The sequence below is a fragment of the Scomber japonicus genome, chromosome 6 (genome assembly GCF_027409825.1).
Source record: "Scomber japonicus isolate fScoJap1 chromosome 6, fScoJap1.pri, whole genome shotgun sequence".
NCBI classification, from domain to species: domain Eukaryota; kingdom Metazoa; phylum Chordata; class Actinopteri; order Scombriformes; family Scombridae; genus Scomber; species Scomber japonicus.
The window spans coordinates 29,098,770-29,119,759 of NC_070583.1; the positions used below are offsets into that span (position 1 = coordinate 29,098,770).

The window sequence follows — 20,990 nt, forward strand, 5'->3', positions numbered from 1 at the left end:
AGACATCAGCACTGAAACAAACTCTTTAGCAATAAATCTCTAAATTCAAATCAGGAACAGTGAGTTGCTTACAGGTCATGTTGTGTATCTGTTTCAGTTTCAGGATGATCTTCACTTGTGTTACTTGTGTTATTCTGACTGTCATAGGCCTTGGGCTTTAAAAAACAGTGTTCAGTGTGAAACACGCTGCAGTACACAGAGATCCATACAGACAGAACAGGCTTTGTCCTCTTCTCTGAGTGGAAGTGGAGCCTGACTGTGTGATTGAGTCAGATCATTACAGTTATTGAGAGATTTACATGATGCAAGACTGGGTTGTCTCGGGTAGTAGACAGAACGAAAATCACCAATTACGGAAATGGCTGGTGTCAAAGAGGTGAAGTCTAAATTAGAGAGTAATTTGGGCTGTGTGAGCTGTATAAAGAGGGTCATTTAAATTGAATGTCTGTGTTAGTTTTGACTTCATAGTTATTGTATGGCTCCTCTTTAGATTCCTGTCATTCTTCTGGGTTTGGGGAAAAATAGTCTTGTTTGTAAGACAAACTTATGAAACAGAGTTATCAGAGGTCGTGCTGACCTTCAAATCTGAACAATGACCTCACAGTGTTTTCCTAAAATGAGCTGAAGCAACATCTCGTCAACAACATGTGATCCTGTAAAAGCTGCTTTAATGAGAACTTGTTCCCTGTATGATTACATGGGCTGTTTCATAGTCAGTAACCTCACGAGGATTTCCATTTTTCTCCCTTCCCCTCCACCCTTCCTTCCCTCATCGTCTCCTTCCTTTTTCTCTTCTTCCCCTTCAGTGGTCACTGTTACTACCAGACCATTGTCACCCCGGTGTCGTTGCCGGACTCACCATGCTCACCATGCTCGCGTATCCCTCACACGGTCACGCTGGTGTCAATCCCCGCCTCTGCCGAGGGAAACAACGGACACAGAGGTCGGGGTTTCTCTGTCGCCATCGACCAGCCACTCAGCCCGATCAACGGCTACAGCCCCGAACATGGACCCACTGTCAGAGTCTCCCAGTGAGTCCATTTGTACATGTCTTTGTGTAAAAAGAGTATGTGAACAATAGAGCAAAGAGAATGAAAGAGCAAGAGAACAGTTGCAGCACTAAAATAGATCAGTAAATGATGGAGGACACACAATGAAGGGTGATGGATGAGGTTAATTTAAAATGTATGATACAACAGAAAGAAAAGGAAATGGAGGCCACTGTTATTCAAATGAGCTGAGACTGTATCAGATTCTAGGTCTGAGTCCAAATGAATATGTTCAACAAAAAATGTTTTTGAAGAGTCCTCTTTCATTTTCCGCAACTGCTTTATTATTCCTCCCTATACAGAGTGGACGAAGACTGCATCAGTCCAGATGTGAAAAATTCGATCCATGTTGGAGACAGGATCCTGGAAATCAACGGGACTCCAATTCATAACGTCCCTCTGGATGAGGTATTCACCACACAGTCCCAAACACATTGTTACTGAAATATTACACTGGAAATTGGCAAATCAAAAGTATGATTTATTCGAATTTCCTCTAGTTGAGGAAGGAAATGTGGCCCAATTTATCTCTTTTCTACTTCAAAAAATATGTAATGTTTTGCTTTTATTTGTTTTAAATGGACATCGTAACAGACCAGTTTTATTCTCTTTGGGCTACTTTGTCTTCCTATATAATTCTCCTGATAAATATAAACAGTCATCAGTCAACTTTTAGACCATGGGATGTGAAGGCTGGACATCTTAAACTGAACTTATTGCAGAACTGTATCCCACAGTTACTTCTGCTGTTCTAAATTTAGACTGAACTCCTTCTGTCTCTCTAGATCGACCTGCTGATCCAGGAGACGAGCCGGCTGCTCCAACTCACCATCGAGCACGACCCTCACAGTCAGGGTCAGGAGGGAGGCTCCTCAGGGGCCGAAGAGCAGGTGGACGGCCCCTTGTCGTCCCCTCTGTCTGGGGGCCCTAGCCCCATCCTGCCCATCACCCAGCCCCCAAACCCCGACATAAACAGCCTGAGGTCCCGTATCATCACGTAAGAAATTTATACAGCTGGTAGTTGTGTTAATACCTGAACGTGGTGTTTCTAATTAATGAAAAATAGAAGTTATTTTAGCTCCTCCTTGTGTTCATTCCCTCAATTGTTGTCCCTCCTTCTCTTATCCTTCTCTGTCTCCCTTCTCACCCTGCAGGCGGAGCTACAGCATTGATAAGTCACCAGGCTCCAGCAACGCAGCGTCACCCATCTCACAGAGGAAGGACATTAATCGCTCAGAGTCGCTCCGCGTTGTCTCAAATCGGACGCACCGCATCTTCCGCCCCTCTGACCTAATCCACGGAGAGGTGCTGGGGAAGGGCTGCTTCGGACAAGCAATCAAGGTACATTTGAGTTGAGCAAGCTTAATGGTCATACTTAGCATGTCCACTAGATGGCAGCATTGAGATAAGTCAGAGAGACGGGCGAGGCAGGAGTGGTTTTAACACATCCTTGACCCATGCTGACATGCAGTAGGTGGAGTGAAAATTTCACACACGTTATAATTAAAATCGCTTTACAATAATGTCTCCTAGCTTGTTGCTCAACTTGACTCGTTGTGTCTCGTTGTAGGTGACCCATAGGGAGACGGGGGAGGTGATGGTGATGAAGGAGTTGATTCGCTTTGATGACGAGACGCAGAGGACATTCCTGAAAGAGGTGAGTGGATGAGGACAATCACAGTTCTTCCATTTAGGAGTGTAAGATTGACAGTCAGGCAGAGTCAACTGTTTACTTGTCCTAAACACACATCTAAAATCAATAAGTCCTGACCAGATCATAAAATAAACAATATGTTCAGAAATAATTTGCATAATAATAAGTAATTAAAAGCCAATTTGAGTCTTTAAATGAGAGCATCCTTAATGTCAGTGAAGCAGGTTTTGTTATTATAAGGTGGAGGTTTGAAATCCAGGACCAGCGGACAAAATCTGGGCTGTGGAGGTAAAATGACCAGAAGCTGAGATTGTGGTTAAAATTAGAAGCTCCTCTTTGTGAATGTAGAGCACAGCTGAATAAAAAAGAGGAAGAGTTCTCTCACCTGAATAAATTAAAGTTTAAAAAAACATAAAATAACCACTGAAGTAGGACAAAAGTGAGTGTTAGTATAGGCCTTCCTCTCAAAAATGATGAATGAGGTGAAAGAGATAACAGAGAGTGACTCATCCTGATGTTGTAGACTTCTGTAAGTTTTAAAGGACTTTAAGGTTATGTGTTCTGAATGACTCCTAGGTTCTTTCTTTGCTTTGTGGTAGATACCCCAAACATCAGCTGTTTGATATCAGTATCTTAGACTCATCCAATTAAAAGCCTTTTAATTGAGATGTCTGAAACTCTGGATAATTGTTCCTGCGTGGCTCTGTGTGTATGTGTGTGGTTTAGTTTTATTAGGTTACGAGAGTCTTTGCTTTGTAATCAGTGTAGAAGACGACTGGGTGAAAAAAAGCTTTTAAAACAACCCCCCCTCCCAAACATAATGAGAATGATTACTACCCCTGCTGCCTGTTTGTGTGTAGGTGGTCCCACATTACACATTTACACATATCTCTTGTTAACTTCACAGCCTCTCTAGTGAAGATGAGGAAAGCCAAAGATATCATAAGACTTTGGTTTGTGAATATTTCAGGTTTTTGTGTGTGTGATGACAACCTGTCTCCTCATCTTTCTCCACCATCCAAACTTCAGGACGGGAGGTGTTTTATGAGGTGTCAGTGTTGTGCTCTGAGCAGCAGCTATGCGGGAAACTTCCTTGTAAAGTCCCCCTCCAGTCAAAAATGTGTTTTACTTGTTACCACTTCAATTGGATGAACTGCACTGTGCAGAATGATGTATGTGCAGAGTTTGGCTGTTTTCGCCATCATCTTCTGAAGAGGGAAAGTTTCTCTGTGCTCATGATTAATCTCAGCTTAAGGCATGTACTTACGAGAAGGATTTGTGACACCATATCTAGTTTGGAAGTCAGTCATGGTCCAGTATGTTACTCACAACAGTGTGATGAGGAAACTCCAAGCCTCCAGTGCACAAACACTGAGAATGGACAACTTGTACGCAGCAATTCAACCTTTGAAATGAAAAATATTTACATATTCATAGATTCTGGATTTTTAAACAAGGGAGAAGAGGGAAATAGATTAAAAAATATATTTCAACCACAAATTATTATTCAAAGCACAGCATTTCTTAATGTTTTGATGAGTTCTTTAAAATCTGGTCAAGTAGAGTAGCTCAAAAACCAAATAAAACAAAGGTAATTTAGTCGCTCTGCCTGGAAAAATTCAGTCTACAAATTTGATAGACTGACTGACTGCGAACCTTTTGACACACAGAATGGATTTAAAAAGATGTCTTGCAATTCATTTACATTAATAATTCCATCAGAAAAATAATTTATTTTAAGGCTGAGGTGTAAAAATATGTGACGTTGTTTCCTCAGGTGAAGGTCATGCGTTGCCTGGATCACCCCAACGTGCTCAAGTTCATTGGTGTCCTCTACAAGGACAAAAGACTCAACTTCATCGCAGAGTACATAAAGGGTGGCACCTTGAGGGAGATCATCAAGAAAATGGTGAGAGTGTGTAATTTATGGAGTAATGGAGGGAATTATTTGGCCTTTGTAGTTTTCCAGTTTTAAGTTTTAAAGATTAATCTGCATCAACATCTTTGCCACTGAAGACACTGACATTTAGTTTTTCATTTTTGCTCACAGGACAGCAACTACCCCTGGAACCAGAGGGTCAGTTTTGCAAACGACATAGCTGCTGGGATGGTGAGTTCAAAGATAGAAAAGTGCATGTGATTGTACTAGTTAGTTATCAAAAGCAATAACACCTTCAGAGGGGCAGTGTATTACCTGATAAGTGCAGCAGTTAAGGAAGCTTGAATTATGGTGCCGGCTCCCTCTAGTGGTCGTGCTAGTGAGCTACAACACTTCTCTGTACAATCTTTTCAATCCCCCTCTACGGAAATTACAGCATGAATTCCTTGAGGATTAGACCGTGTATTCCTCAGTGTTTTCCCTTGATACGAGCACAATGATGAATGTCATGCATGACTGGATTACCGTCTGTACAACATGAGCTACTTCAGATGAAACAATGCAGGATTGTTCTTCTGTTGTTTTAGATTACCACTAAAACCTGCTATTTTTAACGTTTTGTTTTTTTCCCCCTTATCTATCTGTCATTCAGTCGTACCTGCATTCCATGAATATAATCCACCGGGACCTGAACTCACACAACTGTTTAGTCCGAGAGGTAAGAGCTTGTGTATTCATGTAGCTGTGTGATCATGCACATATGTAGTTTGTTTTCTTTGAGGACTCAACAGAGTGAATGTGTTCGGTCAGACACACAAACAAAGAAGAGCTTTGTTTAAACCTTCTTGAAACACACTCCTTGAGTAATGTGCAATGTAAACCTCCAGCTTAACCCTCATGTAACAGAGAGAGCATTGTACTTGTGTCATATGAAAACAATATGTATGCATTGTAGAGCTCACATCTAAAGAGAAACACGTGGTTTAAAGTTGAATTTCAAACAACCTAAAGGAGCTTTAACACTTCTATATTCAAGATGCTTTTATCTTTTATCACTCTAAATATATTTCTAGTATAGCAGTAACATTTTATGATGTGTTTTATTTGTCTAGGACAACACAGTAGTGGTGGCAGACTTTGGGCTGGCTCGGCTCATGGTTGACGACAAACATGAGGAGAAGTTGCCACAGGGCAAACTGTCCGGCCTGAAGAAGCCTGACCGCAGGAAGAGGTACACCGTGGTGGGAAATCCGTACTGGATGGCTCCTGAGATGATCCACGGTATGAATTTGCCTAATCTTTTTTCAACAACATCTAGATATTCTGTTATACCACTACAGTCAACACATATTCCCTACAATTTTGAAACTGTATGCCAAAATAAACGTGTCTAATTTTGTTCTGTCTCTCCCAGGCAAGAGCTACGATGAGAGAGTTGACATCTTTTCTTTCGGTATCATGCTCTGTGAGGTGAGTGACCCTAAACTCTCAGGAATATATGTTTTTACTACTGTATCAAAAAAACTGCTTTAACTGTCATCGTTGGGGTGAATGTGCCGAAATTATAAAACACAGAGGAGTTTTTCCATATTAATGTGATTGACTGTTGCTTGTAAAAGATGTTTTATGTGTCACTTTAGATTAAATCCCTAAAACTCTTTCAAAATTCAGCCTACATGTTGAATTTGGCTATTGTTAAGCAATAAAAGCAGTCGTTAAATTCAGCTACAGTTTTGGCTCACCGAGTTATGAGCAACTTGACTTCTCCTTTGTCTACAGACTTCTATGTACTAAAGTCCACCTTTTTGACAGTTGTTCTGTCTTTTTCACAGCAGACATGTTTAGTTGTCACATCAGGAAAATCACAGTTGTTGCTAACGGCTCAAATTTTCCAGTAAAACACAGTGAGGGAGCATGCACAATATCAGGACCTTTAAATTCAGGTGGAAATTAGCCATCATTAATTTTATGGTTTATTGTGACATTTCAAAATGTGTTCCAGGAAAAACGCCTATTTCACCTCCTCCTAATATTCATTAAATACCTATTTCATTATAGAAGGAAAAATCTCACCTCTCCAAAGTTCCATATTTTTGTGGAGAAGCTTTCCAAAGCTGAGAGAAGTAAAAGATATTTACTTTCCAACTGAACATCCAGCCCCAAAGTGCGGTAAGCTTTGGGCCACATAATTTGGGCTCAACAGTTTGGTTCGCTGAGAAGCCCCAAAATATGACTTCACCAGATGGACACCATTAGTTGGAGAATAGTGCAGGGATTAGAGAGAGGAGAAAAGCAAAGATGTCTTCATGTGGCTGCTGACACGCAAGCAAACGGTAGTTGTGGTCTGCCGGGAATGATCAACTTCAGTTCAGAGGGTTTTACTGGTTTTCAGAAGACTGGCTCTGCTGCTGACGGGCAGAATTCCCGTTTGCTTTGACAGGCACTTCTGACACTTCAAACCTCACCTCTACTCTCTCTTTCTCTCTTTTTGTGTTTTTCTTTCTTTTCTTGTTCTCCCCAGATCATTGGCAGGGTGAATGCAGACCCAGACTACCTCCCCAGGGCAATGGACTTCGGACTGAACGTGTCTGGCTTCCTGGAGCATTACTACCCCCCTGATTGTCCCCCTGCCTTCTTCCCCATAGCTGCTGTGTGCTGTGACCTTGATGCAGACAAACGGTCAGACTTCTACAATATATCATGTTGAAAGGTTACCTAAAGGGACAGTTCATCTAAATCAAAACAGAGTTTGAAGCAGTCAACTGTAGCTCACCCCTAGTATAATATGTTCACTGACACCTGTTTATGGTGGCAGCAGCATAACAATTTTAAAACTCTAAAGTGATGTGTCTCTAAATATGATGACACTTTTCCACAGATCTACCTTTTTATGTAGATCAGATCAAGTATATCCAAATTTCATTACATTTGAGTGGATGTAATTTTGTTTTTGGGTTAACTGCCCCTTTTAATTTGTCAAAAAAAACCCCAAATATAAATCCAAAAATGATTTTAACTGAAATTTTGCATCTTGAATCCATAGCCCTGCTTTCACCAAACTCGAGGAGTGGCTGCAGAACCTGAAGATGCACTTGGACATTGGTCTGCCGATGGTGTCTGAAGTGAGCCAGCTGCAAAAGACCTTCTGGGAAGACCACAGCATCATGCACTCCGAGAACGGCCTGCACGTTCACCCCGAACAGCCGGAGTAGGGCTGGAAAGGACAGGAGGAGTGGGAAGTTAGAGTTAACCCCACAAGGGTATTGGAAAGTGTTAACGGGTGTCGTCAGTAAGGGCCAAGCAGGGCAAGCAGCGGCTTGCCTCTTGCAGTGCAGTGGCTGGTGTTGCTTTTTGTAAAGGGAGGAGTCATGTAAATACCCCTCCATGTCCCAGGCAGATGCAGTGGCCCTAGGCTGGCTCAGGCTTAACAAGTAGACTCGGGGAAAATGTGGATTTGAAAAACCACCTGTGCGAGATGCACACACACACACACATTCAAAATCAATTCAAGAGACATTAACTATGATGGCTTGATTCCGCTGCGGCCGAAGCTAAAGCAGAACGTATGCAATCAGACTAGACTTTCAAATCATGACTTTGAATCATGTAGATTTGCATTTGTGGTTTTCCACCAGTCATAGCATCTGAGAATACTTACTGTAATGTGTATATTCATGTGGATAAAGTAGTCCAACAAACAAGGCATAAAGAAAATCAGCCTCCTCACTTTGGGCCTCTACAGAGTACATTGTGCAGTACGTGTTTGTAGGTGTTCCTGTGTGTGACTTTGGTTTGATTTGATTTTGCTCTTTTTTTGGATATCAAAACTGAACTTCTGAAACATGCAAAGGAAGGGGGCCCGTCTGTTGGAGAGGACACAAAGGTCAAGCTCAATTCGCTGTCCACTTGTAACAAGTCAAGCAGAATTTTCCAGCTATAAATATCTCACTGAAGAGTGCATGACTGTAAATAATGCTGTCAGGTCATATCCTGGTTCATAATGTCCCTCTGACCTCATTTGGTCATCTACTACTTGACCTGCTTGTATCTCTGGCGTTGGCCCTCTCCCTCGTTTATTGTGTAGCACAGACTTAACTTTGAGGTACACATAAAGGCTTTTGGTACGTTGTCTCCCAATTTTAAGAGCTGTCAACATATTTCATCCACATCGACTTGGCATCTTATGCATTCGAAAGCATAACAGTGTACATAGCTGGCAACATTGTAAATGTTTTAAATATTGTAAATATACAGACATATTTTGTATACGTATGCTACATTGCCATATTTTTATTGGCCGACCAGTTGAAATTAATGAGAGTAAAGGTTTGACTACAGTCAGACAGCTGAAAGTTCAATTGTTTTTTTTTACTTTGTCACTATTGTGGCAGGTTAGGGGTTTTAAGCATTTGAGAAAAGAGGAATATTGACTTCACAAAACATCTCCTACCCTCAGTTCAAGCTCAGTAAGTGTTACATCCTGTCGTTTTCCTCCATCTGAAAAAGTCTGTTTCTCAACATTTGATTGATCCTCTGAAGAGTTTTCACATAGCTGGATCATCTAATCACATCAAATGGTTGAAAAGGGGTTAATGCCCCATTTTAAATCTCAACTCTAATATACTATAAGCAATGTAAGAGTCTTGAGGTCAATCAGTCTACTGTTAATTCACTCTCATCTCATGTACTGTACAGTAGTTCAGGTACTGCCTCATCGTGTCAGCTGTCTGTTCACATATCTGTGTCTCCTCTTGTGGATGACCACTGTTTGTTTACATGTAAATGCTAGCTGTAAATATCACTGTATATACATATATATATATATATATATATAAAAATATATATATATGTCTGTCTTTACATCTGTCTGCGTGCATTGCATAAATATGCGCTCTCACACTCCTCAGAAATAATCTCTTCCACTGTCAGATTTCTCTCTTGCACCTTCTAACAAAAACTTCTCTAATCTTAACTTTTTTTTCTTCTGTTGTTTCACGAGCTGCATGATGTACTAGCTAGGTCTGCTCAGCTTCTAAACCCAGCTATTTTTGTCTCTAAATATTGTGATTTTAAATGAGAAAACAAAGAGTGAAAGACAAAAAAGTCAACAGAGAAAGCTTGAAAAGGAAATGATGAAAAAAAAACACAGCATTTGTTTTTTTATATATAGCCACTGAAATCTTTTTGTATAGATTTGAGTACTTTAATTTGCACTATATTACCAAAATGGCTGGTTGAAGCCATGTTTTTTAATTTCCACTCTTGGGCTACTTGTGATAAGGAAATTATTATGTCGGTTCAGGTTGATATATGAATGCAAGACACTGATAGAGCCTTTCAACTGTTAAAAAAAAGGGTTCTGGGAAACACATCCTCTTGACAGCAAACTGGAAATGTAAGGATAAGTGAATATTAATAGATTAATATTCTGTGGATGTTTCATTTTAAAGTTTTAAATACAGTTTTTGCAGGAGCCTGTTGGGTCATATATCTGCGGTAATATTTACTGCATTGTCATTTTCAAGACTTCAACAAAAGTCTTCAAAACTCTTAGATATAAGCTATTATCATGTTCAATTTAAAAGAGATAAAGAGATCTAGTTTTGCTCCCAAGAGGATGTGATGTCCCAGCTCTGCTTGCTGCCTACAGACTGGTCCTTTGTGAATGATGTTCTGTGTTGTTTCTGACTGCTTGGATTCATATGTGATGCCCACAGAGGCTGCAACCACTGATGGTCTGTCTATAATACAGCACTTAAACTGGCCTGTCTCACCTCTCACCTCTTCATAATACTCTTTTGGCTCAGGGCCGTAATTTAATCTGGAGCTCCTTCACAATTCAGTTAATTCAGCAGCTTAATAGGAAAGCATTATTCCACAGTTACAGTGAGACTAGATAAGCATGTGACCTACTGTCATTGTATAGGCTGATAACACAAAACATGCTTCTAGGCTATAGCGAGCCCCTCCTGGTTGATGTGTTTCACTGTGGGCATGTACTTTACACGAGTGGCTTTGCTGTGTTTCTGTCTCCATTCCTGTCTGAGCCATGTCGAGCATGTTAGATGTGTCTGTGAGGACGTATTGATGATCAATGAGAATGTTGCAGCAGTACTTCTTTGCAAAGGATCGTTACCTCTGATCAATGCTGTGCCTTTGTTGTAAGCTAGCCTTGCCAACGACCCGAAAACGTGTCTGAGGAAACTGATTTCCTTTTTTATGTATCATAAGTGCAAGCCTGATTTAAATGGATTGAATATCATTGCTGACACTATCCTATGTTGTATGAGATTTCATCTTGTTCTGTATCATATTTATATTTTCCAGATTTCCATTGTCAGTTTTGATATTTTAATATTATATTTCTTTTTTTTTTGTCTTATTTAATTTTTTACACAAGCTGTGAAAACAATTCTGCACTTTAATCCTGAACGTGAACATTTAGACTCTGAGGAGGCGACTGTTTTTTTTTCCTTTTGTCACAGCTAAAAATAAAACTGTTGCTCCTTAAACAAACCTGAGACTCTACGTGTTGGTTCATTTATGAGGATATCTCATTAAGTGATTGTGTCTCTTTCACCACACAGATGTTATTCCCATACTCACCTCATCATTAACCTTCTTCTATATGTGTACTATTGAAGCACACACAGATAGCAAAGTATCGCAGTTTCAATAGTATGTGCAAACTACGCTTCACACAGGAAGTTCACACTAGAAGAGGACTGCTTTCCACAGAGAAAATGTGTTAGCAACATTAAAGTTGTAACAGTAGTACTTACCTCTGCTTGAGAAAGCAAGGGTGAATTAATTAGAAACGACCACCAGATGTCACTATCTGCCTCTGTGTTCCATTTCAATGATGAAATAAAAAGGGTACGAATCTTCTAAATGTGATTTTTTTTTTTAAACAAATACAGCAGGTCATCTACCAACATTAGGCACAGTATGTATATCCTGGTGTCACCACTACTATTACATATTGTATAATGCTAGTGGTGGAAGAAGTATTCTGACCCACAAATAAAAGGTCTAATATCACAGTGTAAATAAAATACTCAATTAAAAGTCACTCGAAATGTAACTTTTTTTCTGTAAGTAAAAGCATATAGATGTTATCAGCAAAAAAGGTGTTCATAATAATAATTATAATGCATTTGTTTGTATCTAAATATTGATCTACAAAGTCTATAATTGTCGAAGAAATGTGGTGGAGTGAAAAGTGCAAATGTTCCCTCTAAAATATTACAGATTTAAATTATAAATAACTTAAATTGAGGTAACCCTGTAAAACACAAGTACCTCAAGATTTGTACTCAGGATACTTAGTACAATCAAGATTATAGTACTGTAGGTACAATACTAATAAAGTAATGATTAACTTTTCATTAATATCCTGTATAATATCAGGCTACTAGTATTATCACTAGATTACTAATATTAGCCTACCAGATTAGTGAATGAGGTTTCATAATGAATGACATTAATATAATAATATTTCTACAGTTCAACCCTGTCCCATTCAGAAAAAAGTATACATATAATAATCATTAAATGAGTGGTAATTTTCGCGCGAAATGGTGCATTTATTTTCTCTCTTGCAGGTGCACGTAACCCCTCCCCCAAAAGCATCCACGTGCGATTGTTTTCGTTGTGACGCTGCTGCAGCAACTACTGTGACGTAACCAGCCAGGCAGCGTGAACGAGTGCGTGTGTATGTGTGTGTGTGTGTGTGTGTGTGTCACAGAGAGACACGGGGGACGGGTTTGTCCGGTCAAACACACACACACAGACACACAAACGGGCTGTCATTTCAGCACAGTCTTGCGCAGATTGAGAGAGCGAGAGAGAGAGGGAGAGGAAATTAAGGAAATACCAAAAGAAGAAGAAGACGGAGGAGAAGAGGAAGGTTGCTCACTGAAAACTTTGAGAGATGGAAAATTCGTCTAGCAACAACCGGTTTCGGTCCACAATGTTCAACCACGGTGAGTACGTTGTTATCATCTCAATCTGAGTCTCAGGCTGCAGGACGTGGTGTTACTCAGGTGATGCTGGTCGTGAATTAACTCCTGCTTGGACTGTCCCGCAGTTTGATCCTCATTATTGTGACTTTCCCCTTTAAACCGCGTTGTATTCATTTATTTTGCATGCATCGTTAAAACACATCTAACGCCACTGTGCAGATATCTAGGGGCCTATTTGACCAAGAGACATGTTTTAATCCAGGTTGTAAGATTTTAATAGCCGATGATAAAAGCGCACAGCAAAAAAATAAAAAAATAAAAAAAATCCCAGTCTATGAGAGGGAGGGTACACTTCGTTCTGCTAAACGAAAATCCCTGAAAAGCCTGGCAGTCTGAGCTCCACACGGGACACGACAGCAGGCAGACACACTGTAATTCTGCAGTTATGCAAGAGTGGTACCAAGATCCGCCACACTCAACTATTTCTGGACCCCTCACATATAGGCTGGGTGCACCAGTACACGGAAGGGCTGCAGTCAGGATGGAGAATCGCAAAAAACGTCTGCATGAAATCCCATCAAGTGTGCTAATTTAATCTACTGCTGCTGCAGCCATAAAACATGCAAACCTGGTTCAGTTTGTGGTGTCAAAAGCTTCAACTCTAGCTGTTACACTTGAGCCAGTTGTTGCTTAAACTAAAGCTGCAGCTATAACGATTATTTTCATTATTGATTCATCTGTCGATTCTTATCTCGATTTATTGATTAGTTAATTGGTTTATAAAATGTCAGTGAATGATAAAGATATTCAGTTTACTGTCATTAAGAAATGAGAAAATATTCTTATATGAGATGCTGGAATCAGAGAGCTTGGATATTGTTTTTCTTTAAAAAATGACTAATGATTAATTGATAATTGAATAGTTGGGAAATCATTTTGGCAACTAATCAATTGATTGACTAATGGTTCCACATTTTGGTGAAGGAAATCTTTAGCTGCTGTCTTGATTGGATAACACCATTTTGTAGCTGTAATATTAATCGCTTAGTTGATCAATAGAAAAATAATCGGCAAGTATTTTGATAATTGTAATAGCTCTCAGCTTCTCAAATGTGACAGTATACTGTTTTTCTCAGTCATATATGACAGTGAATTGTATAACTTACGGTTTTAGACTTTAGTCAAAGACAAAACATGCAAACTGAAGACATCACCATGACATCTGAGAAATTGTGAATGCCATTTTTTCTCTATTTCATCATCTAAACATTGTCAATTACCAACATCATTTAAACACTTAAGTTTAACATGAAGATTGTAGCTACTGCCTTTACATAGTCTGTCAGATACTGGATCATTGAGGAGGCCAATATCGATATCAGTATTTGAGTATTTAAAAACATACATTTGCCAAACCTCCAGTTAGCCTTCATCCTCAAAGTCTTCTCTTATAAAACTGAAGAGTATTTATGATACAGCATAAATCTCTCTGTGTTGGTTTTCCAAGCAAACACTGATAAGGATTTTACTGTTGAAAAAACAAACATGGCTGACAGTGGACTGACAATAAATTCCCTTAAGCATATTTTGACATTTCTGCACTGGCTGACCTATTCTCCTCTATGATATACAGTATCTGCTTTGCAATAATATCTATATCCACATATTTAACTCCTTTGTCAAACTGTATCAAACACTGATCACCTGCATCTTATCACATCTGAAATCTGTTAGCTCTCAGCCTGTTCGCATCTCATGAGCTTCCTATCTTGGTGAAGAAAGTAGTTTCTTTTAGGCCACACATGGTCTCATGATATGGAGTACTGGAGGCTACAGTCACACTGAAACAGCTGCCTGGTGCTACAGTCACACTGAAACAGCTGCCTGGTTCAGATTGTTGTCCCGTGATAGCGAGAGAAGAAGGAAGGTAGGATGGCAGCAAAGATGAAGATGAAAAAGTGGGAGGTGATGAGAGCTCTCATCCAGAGAGTGGGCAGAGATAGTCCTGAGTTTCCATGTTGTATTTGCATCTGTGGATCAGTTTTACTCCATGTTACTCCACTGCTCCACTGATATATAAACCCAAATGTTTTAAAGAAATCTATTTGTTCCCCTTTTCTCTCTACTGGTGAATCCATAGATACAAGTAAAAGTACTCAGATGATTAAGTCCAAGATGATCAATGTGAAAGAAGCATGGTGATATCTTTGGTCATGGCTCCAAAACAGTGATCCGACGTCACACTGTAAGAGAGGTTTAAAGATGGCCGATATGACGATCTTGCAGCCAAAGACAAAATTCTGTCAGAAATTTGGACTATGTGACCGTTGCTACGAACCACATCTACTAACCAACCAACAGGAACCGCGTCTACTAACACTAACACGAACATTCACTGGTCAACCACTAGGAAACATTAGGAATCCAGCATTAAATGACACACTGATCAGCGCCTGGGAAAAATGTTTAAATTGTCAGAAATTTAGGATAACCATCTCACAATCTGACTGCTGCTACAAACCACATCTACTAACCAATCAACAGGAACCACGTCTACTAACAGTAACACGAACACACGTCAACCAATAGGAATGCAGCATGAAATGACACCACTGATCAACATGACACTGGCGCGGTGCCTCGTGTTACCTCAAGCAAGTTGGCCTTGTTTCCTTAACCACAACCGTTAACATTCTCCTCCTCCTCCTCCTCCTCCTCTTCTTCTTTGGATATTTTCCCATACTCATAAATCAAACTATTGAAAGACCTTGAGTCTTGCTTAGCTTTAATGTTTACCACTATAGACGGTTGACGCACGCTGATGACATTTTCTTGTATATTGACTTGTGTCACCGCCGAAGATTCAGTAGGTGTGATCATTGTACAGTCGACATACATCACTTGATGTTGTACCCAAGTTCATGAGATCCATGTCGCTTAGTTTGACTTGGAATAAAGTTATAAGATCGCTCAAATCCCACAGTCTATAGGTACCATTAGACAGTGACTGAACTTAAAAGTGTTTCTGAGTTCTTTAGTGTTATCTGTCTTATGCCTGAGCTCTCACCTTTGCTATATCTGTTGGTTCATATTTTGTACAGCCACTCTAGATTTGACATCTTGGTGATATGTTCAAATGTTAGTTTTTACATGTCTGGCTTTTGAGTGTGTTATTAAGTTTTGGAGCCCTCCCAGATCACCGGAAAACTATTTTCAATTTACTAAGTGATATATACTGTAGTGAAATGGCTTAGCGATGAAATGTTGACACATATCGGCCAGGGAAATCTAAAACTACAAGACAGCGGTTGTAAAATTAAATATTTAACTTCTCAAGTACCCTCCATTTTTAGCCGAGCTGCCCTGTGAGCTGTAAGAATCTAGGCCTGCTTTATTAGGAGGCCGTAACCCATTTAACAAATGAAGCAAAAACACAAAGGCAACCCTGACAAACTGAAGTGTAGCTGTGGGTAAGTGGGCAATGTGGATGGGTGGCACAGTCAGCAGCGGCTAACATTCCTCAGGGGAAAGCCTTGTGGAGAGATGCTATCATTCTTTCTGCTGTCTGTGTCTGCGCTGACAGCATCACTGTAGGTCAAGAGAGGAACCACGAGAAAAATTAACAAGTCAAGCGAGTAGCCATTATACTACAGCCTAGGAATTTAACGTTGATCACATGTCCTACATCGCTGTAATAAAGACTTTTTCGGCTCTAAACTGGCAGACATGTGTGGAGAGCTGGCCATGGATGTTTAATTTATTTGTTCATATGATTGCTCTGCCAACAGCACACAGGACTCGTATTTGCATGACGTCCTGCCACAGTAACTCCACTCACATCTGGAGTGATGCACATTGATGCCAGTTCCACTTTAAAGAGCAGCTCATACATTATATATTGTCCATATGCAGGGATTACTAAAGCACTGCCTGCCAGCTGTAACATTTCCGCTGTCATGAGGTGGTTGTAAATGGTGGCAGAGGCTTTAATGATATTTCGGTTCCCTGACCTGCATTTCTGCACAGTCTGCTCTCCGAGCTTACAGCCAGAGATGGTCCTGAGTTTAAAGTAGCGAATCAATATTTGTTACAGTGCCAGTAAGTTTCTTAGCACAGGCAGCTTGGAGTAAAGAAATTTGTTTTGCCTCTTAAGAACTAAAAGAATCGTTAAATGGCAAACATCATGAATTATTTGAATTGGCGTCTGGTCCTGACTAATTACTGAAGAGGCCAACTGATCTAAAAGGGCCCGACTCTGATTTAAGTGCCAGTGTCCTACTGAGTGTGCCACACTCCTGCTCTATCCCCAGACAAGAGACTATGACCTTCAGCAGCAGGCGGTTTTAGTATGTGTGGAAATGACTTTCCAAATGTATTGTCCAGTAATAATTAATGTCCTCTATTGTAAAACCGGATTCCTTAGGAAGTGACTGATCCTGTAGTGGGCCTACTGTAAATCTGAAAACCTACAGGAGCCCCTGCACCAATTGATTTGAGAAACACAAGCACGCTTGGCCTTAGACTTCAGCTCATGCATTCTTTGAAGCATTCTTGAATACTTTTCATCACTGGAGCTTTATCACATACACATGTGCACTTTCACTGACACGACCGCTGCCCAAAATCTCAACACTCTCCAATCAAAAATAGGTTCATCATGTGTCGTGCATGTGAAGTGTCAGTGATAATCAGTACATTTAACGGAAACATTTTTCTTTAGGCAACTTTACACCCTAAAAGTATCAGTTTGGAATTCGTCTTCAGCTTGATCCAAACATCTTTAATCATCATCTCCAATACGCTCAGAGATGTGCACAAGTTGAATTTTTAATGAAAGACAATTTGATGGATTGTTTGAAAGATAAGTTAAGTCAGTGGTCTAAAGAAAGACCCAGTTTATTTATTTGGTCTTAGGGATGTCCGATATTATCGGCCGATATTTACTTAAAAATGAAAAATCGGGAAGTATCGGTATCGGGTTTTTATAACCGGTTTGTTCTGTAGTCTTCAGCATTTCCGAGTCTGCATGAACGCAGCATGGGACGTTTACCGGCGCGTTTGATGACGTAGAACAACAACAACACGCTAGACTCGTCGGTCGCTAACCGTGGCTAACCGTGGCTAACAAGTTCATAGCGTCCACCGCCATGTACACGAACACACAAACCGGAAAGGTTTACCTCCTCGTTGTCATTTTCTCTGTTATGTTTTCGGCGAGTCATCTCTGTGACGTCACTGTCAGAGTCCGGTGGGTCCCATCAGGGTCCTACTCTGCTATGGAGCTGCAGCTGAGAGGACCGAGTGAGAGGACGCGGCTGTAAAGGTCCCGCCTCCAGAAACGGGGCTTATGTCTGTGGTTTATAACTATTTCCAAGTGTGTCCTACGGATAGTCAATTTGCAATGACTGCAATGGCAGTGGCATATTAGCACTTTTTTTCCTTCACTTAAGTTAAAGTTGTTCTCTTATTTTGCACAGACAGTGTTTACATTTGGAAAGCCATGTTGCATTTATGTATGCATCCAGTGGGACATCACAATAAAATTAGGCATAATTTGTTAATTCCACAATAGGAGATATGTTATGCTGTTACCTAACAGTTTTGGTGTAAAAAGTCTGCATATATCAGTATCGGAAATTAAGAGTTGGGGAATATCGGTAGAAAAGTTCCCTAAAGTCCCTAATAATAATTTAAATATAAGCATCTTGGCTGTCTAAACCATGCAATATCTGTTTTGGAGCATCTTTGTGTTAAAGTAATTTTAATAAAGGGTTAGGGTTAAGTCCTTAATGCAACTTGTTCTAATGAGTGGGAGGAAGGCATCCTGACAAAGTAGGTTCTCCTTCTTTGGAAAAAATAAATGTCAAGCAGATGCTAAAACTGGATGATCCAGATGTCAGATAGTATGTGATTACCACAAGTTGACGAGATGCCATGCTGCTTCTGAGTTGTTTCTCAGATTACCAGCATTTCTTACATAATAAATGTAATGCTCTATTTTCTAAGGTTGTCTGTTGTTTTCTGATAATATTTATTGATAACATTTTGACAATATCTCTTTCTGCTCCTCTCCTATGTGTCTGACCTCTATTTGACGTGGATTTTGAAATATGTTTTCCTGCTGATCAACCATCCTCCTCTGACCAGACTATGAGGTAAGAAACCAGAGTTTTCCTTAATCCTGCAGTTGATGCTGAAGTAGGTCATTGGTGAAGGGCGATTTGGCCTCGATTTTCTCACCAAAATGAGGACATTGTGGTTTGTTGATGTCAATTCCATCACCCCTGATAGCCGCTGGTATTCAGGCCTCTGAGCAGTGTTTATCCATTACTTTGAATAAGTGACAAAGTGATTGAAATTTTAATATTTCAAAGTCTGATTGGGAAATGTCTTATCATTACATGCATTACAGAAGCTTCCTTCGTAAAGTGTTGAAACTGAGCTTGTGACCTTTTCTTGTCAATACTTCTTTGGCATTAATGACTTGCTTCGGGGTTTTTACTTTGAGAACTTAAGAATAGAATAGGTGTGTTCTCAAAGCCCAGATTTTCTGGTTCCATGTCGCACAAAGTGACAAGTGAAACAATCAGCTTTGTTTGTTTACCTGCTGCCTTTGTTCGTATTTCACTCTTACATTTTACTAGTAATAGCTGTCTTTTGTCCAAGCCAACCATGCCTCAGCAGAGTCAGCAACTCTTCTGATGCGTGATGTAGTTTCACAGTGACAGTGCTTATCTGTCATCGTCTTCCCAAGTAGCAAACAGCAGCAGTGGCCCGTCACCTCAGTGTCAAAACTGACCCCCTCACCTCCTTCTCACTCCTCCTCTCCATGTCTACATCCCAAAGCCCGGCAGCTGTGTTTGGCCCGGCTGAGTGGGGATGAAAGGGGGGGGCGTGTTTGTTTTCAAGCCCACAGTAGTTCACAGACGGGTGGAGAGAAGTAGATCTGTATGGGTGTGACAAACCCCGGTTCCTTCCTCCAGAACATTCCAGACCTATGTGACAAAGCTGCATTGCATGCAGAAGGAACACCTTGTGAGGATGTTTTCAATGTGACAACATCTGTCGAAGCTGCTCCTGCTGGCTCTCGGTTCGGTGATGGTTTTCACTGGTTACTCTCACGATGGTTTGGCACTTCTCTTGCTGGGTGTGTGATTATATAAGCAGATGTCCAACTCTACAAAAATGTATTTTAGGCTCTTTAAACCACACCCTTTGTGTGATTGTCATTAAACACACTGTATCTGTCTTCTGAAAGCAACCATCCAGTCCAGGCTGACATAACTGAAGTGCCCTAACCCTGCACCCACACCCCGTGGCTTCAAACCACGCAGGACTTCGGGGTGTGGTAGAGCAAGAGGGTGGCTGTGGCTTCCTTTTGTTAGACTAAAAATGCCACAAATGCACGCACACACGCACAAATGCAGAATGACATCACTGCGCCTGGGCAGTGCCAGGTTTGGACAGAGAGGCATCAAGGAGGGGACGGTCGTCTCTCTTGAGTAAACTTCTCCACACAAACATTCACAGCGCTGCATTCCTCTGTGGCTTTTACTCAACTAGCCATTAGCTTCCTGTGTTTCAATTGCTGCTTGCCACTGCAAAAAAAGTGTAGGCTGTCTATACTTGGACTTTATTAGCCCATTAGCTAGCTAGCCGCTGCAGTAGATGCCGGTTTTCCCCTTTCTACTGTTTTCCCCTGTAGCCTTGTCTGTCTGTTTTTCTCATTTTGCTGTCACTGCCAGCGTGAGGACTCTCATTGCGTTCATTTGAAAACTGGAATGGCAGAATCTGCAGATATACACCACCACACCCTTCTGTTGCCCACTGATCGACATTGTTAAAGAAAGTCACGCAGCACATCAGCAGTAATTAAGCCAAGGGAGTGTCAAAAAAAGGGTGTCAGCCATGATTTGGTAACATTTAGTGACAACACATTAACTGTTCAACTGGTAAAGCCCTGACATACTTTTACTTAAGTTCAAGTTCTCTCTCTTTCTCTCTTCTGCTACATGTATCCAGTCATATTTGTTGGCAGTGTTAGCATTACACTCTTGCCCCTACAGTAATGTTATCATCCATTACATGATCTAACTGAACTGATGCACTAACAATAGCTCTCTTTACTCTGTGAGCTGCTCAGTGAGAGACGGTGGCGTATCACTCATCAGTGAAACCTGAGCTATCATTAAGTATAACCCTCCTGTGGGTAAAGTATGTAGGCTTAATTCTCAGAGCATGTAGTGTGATGGCACTGTTGTGATGTAGACACTGAGGCTTTAGCGGTGGGGTTTTTGCCCGTGGGTTCTGCTTTGACAGGCGGCCCTCTGGGCTTTTTCAGTTTGATGCGAGGGCAAACAATCGGGTTAGGGAGCAGGCACGCAACACTGAATATGAGGCCGCCGTAAGACACCAATAAAGAGATGGTGAAAGATGAGTGCTTA

General features: G+C 40.7%; 1 protein-coding gene across 1 annotated transcript in view; it reads left to right on the forward strand.

Annotated features, from left to right (window-relative positions):
- The window catches only part of limk1a (LIM domain kinase 1a), a 47,888-nt gene extending 40,017 nt beyond the window's left edge, over positions 1 to 7,871 (forward strand). The window contains exons 5-16 of the mRNA XM_053320764.1: positions 807 to 1,031; positions 1,352 to 1,457; positions 1,835 to 2,046; positions 2,204 to 2,390; positions 2,620 to 2,706; positions 4,481 to 4,612; positions 4,754 to 4,813; positions 5,235 to 5,300; positions 5,695 to 5,863; positions 5,997 to 6,052; positions 7,104 to 7,261; positions 7,626 to 7,871. Coding sequence (XP_053176739.1) covers positions 807 to 1,031; positions 1,352 to 1,457; positions 1,835 to 2,046; positions 2,204 to 2,390; positions 2,620 to 2,706; positions 4,481 to 4,612; positions 4,754 to 4,813; positions 5,235 to 5,300; positions 5,695 to 5,863; positions 5,997 to 6,052; positions 7,104 to 7,261; positions 7,626 to 7,794 — 1,627 coding nt within the window. The 3' untranslated portion in view covers positions 7,795 to 7,871. The remainder of the gene's footprint in view (positions 1 to 806; positions 1,032 to 1,351; positions 1,458 to 1,834; positions 2,047 to 2,203; positions 2,391 to 2,619; positions 2,707 to 4,480; positions 4,613 to 4,753; positions 4,814 to 5,234; positions 5,301 to 5,694; positions 5,864 to 5,996; positions 6,053 to 7,103; positions 7,262 to 7,625) is intronic.
- Positions 7,872 to 20,990: the final 13,119 nt, after the last annotated feature.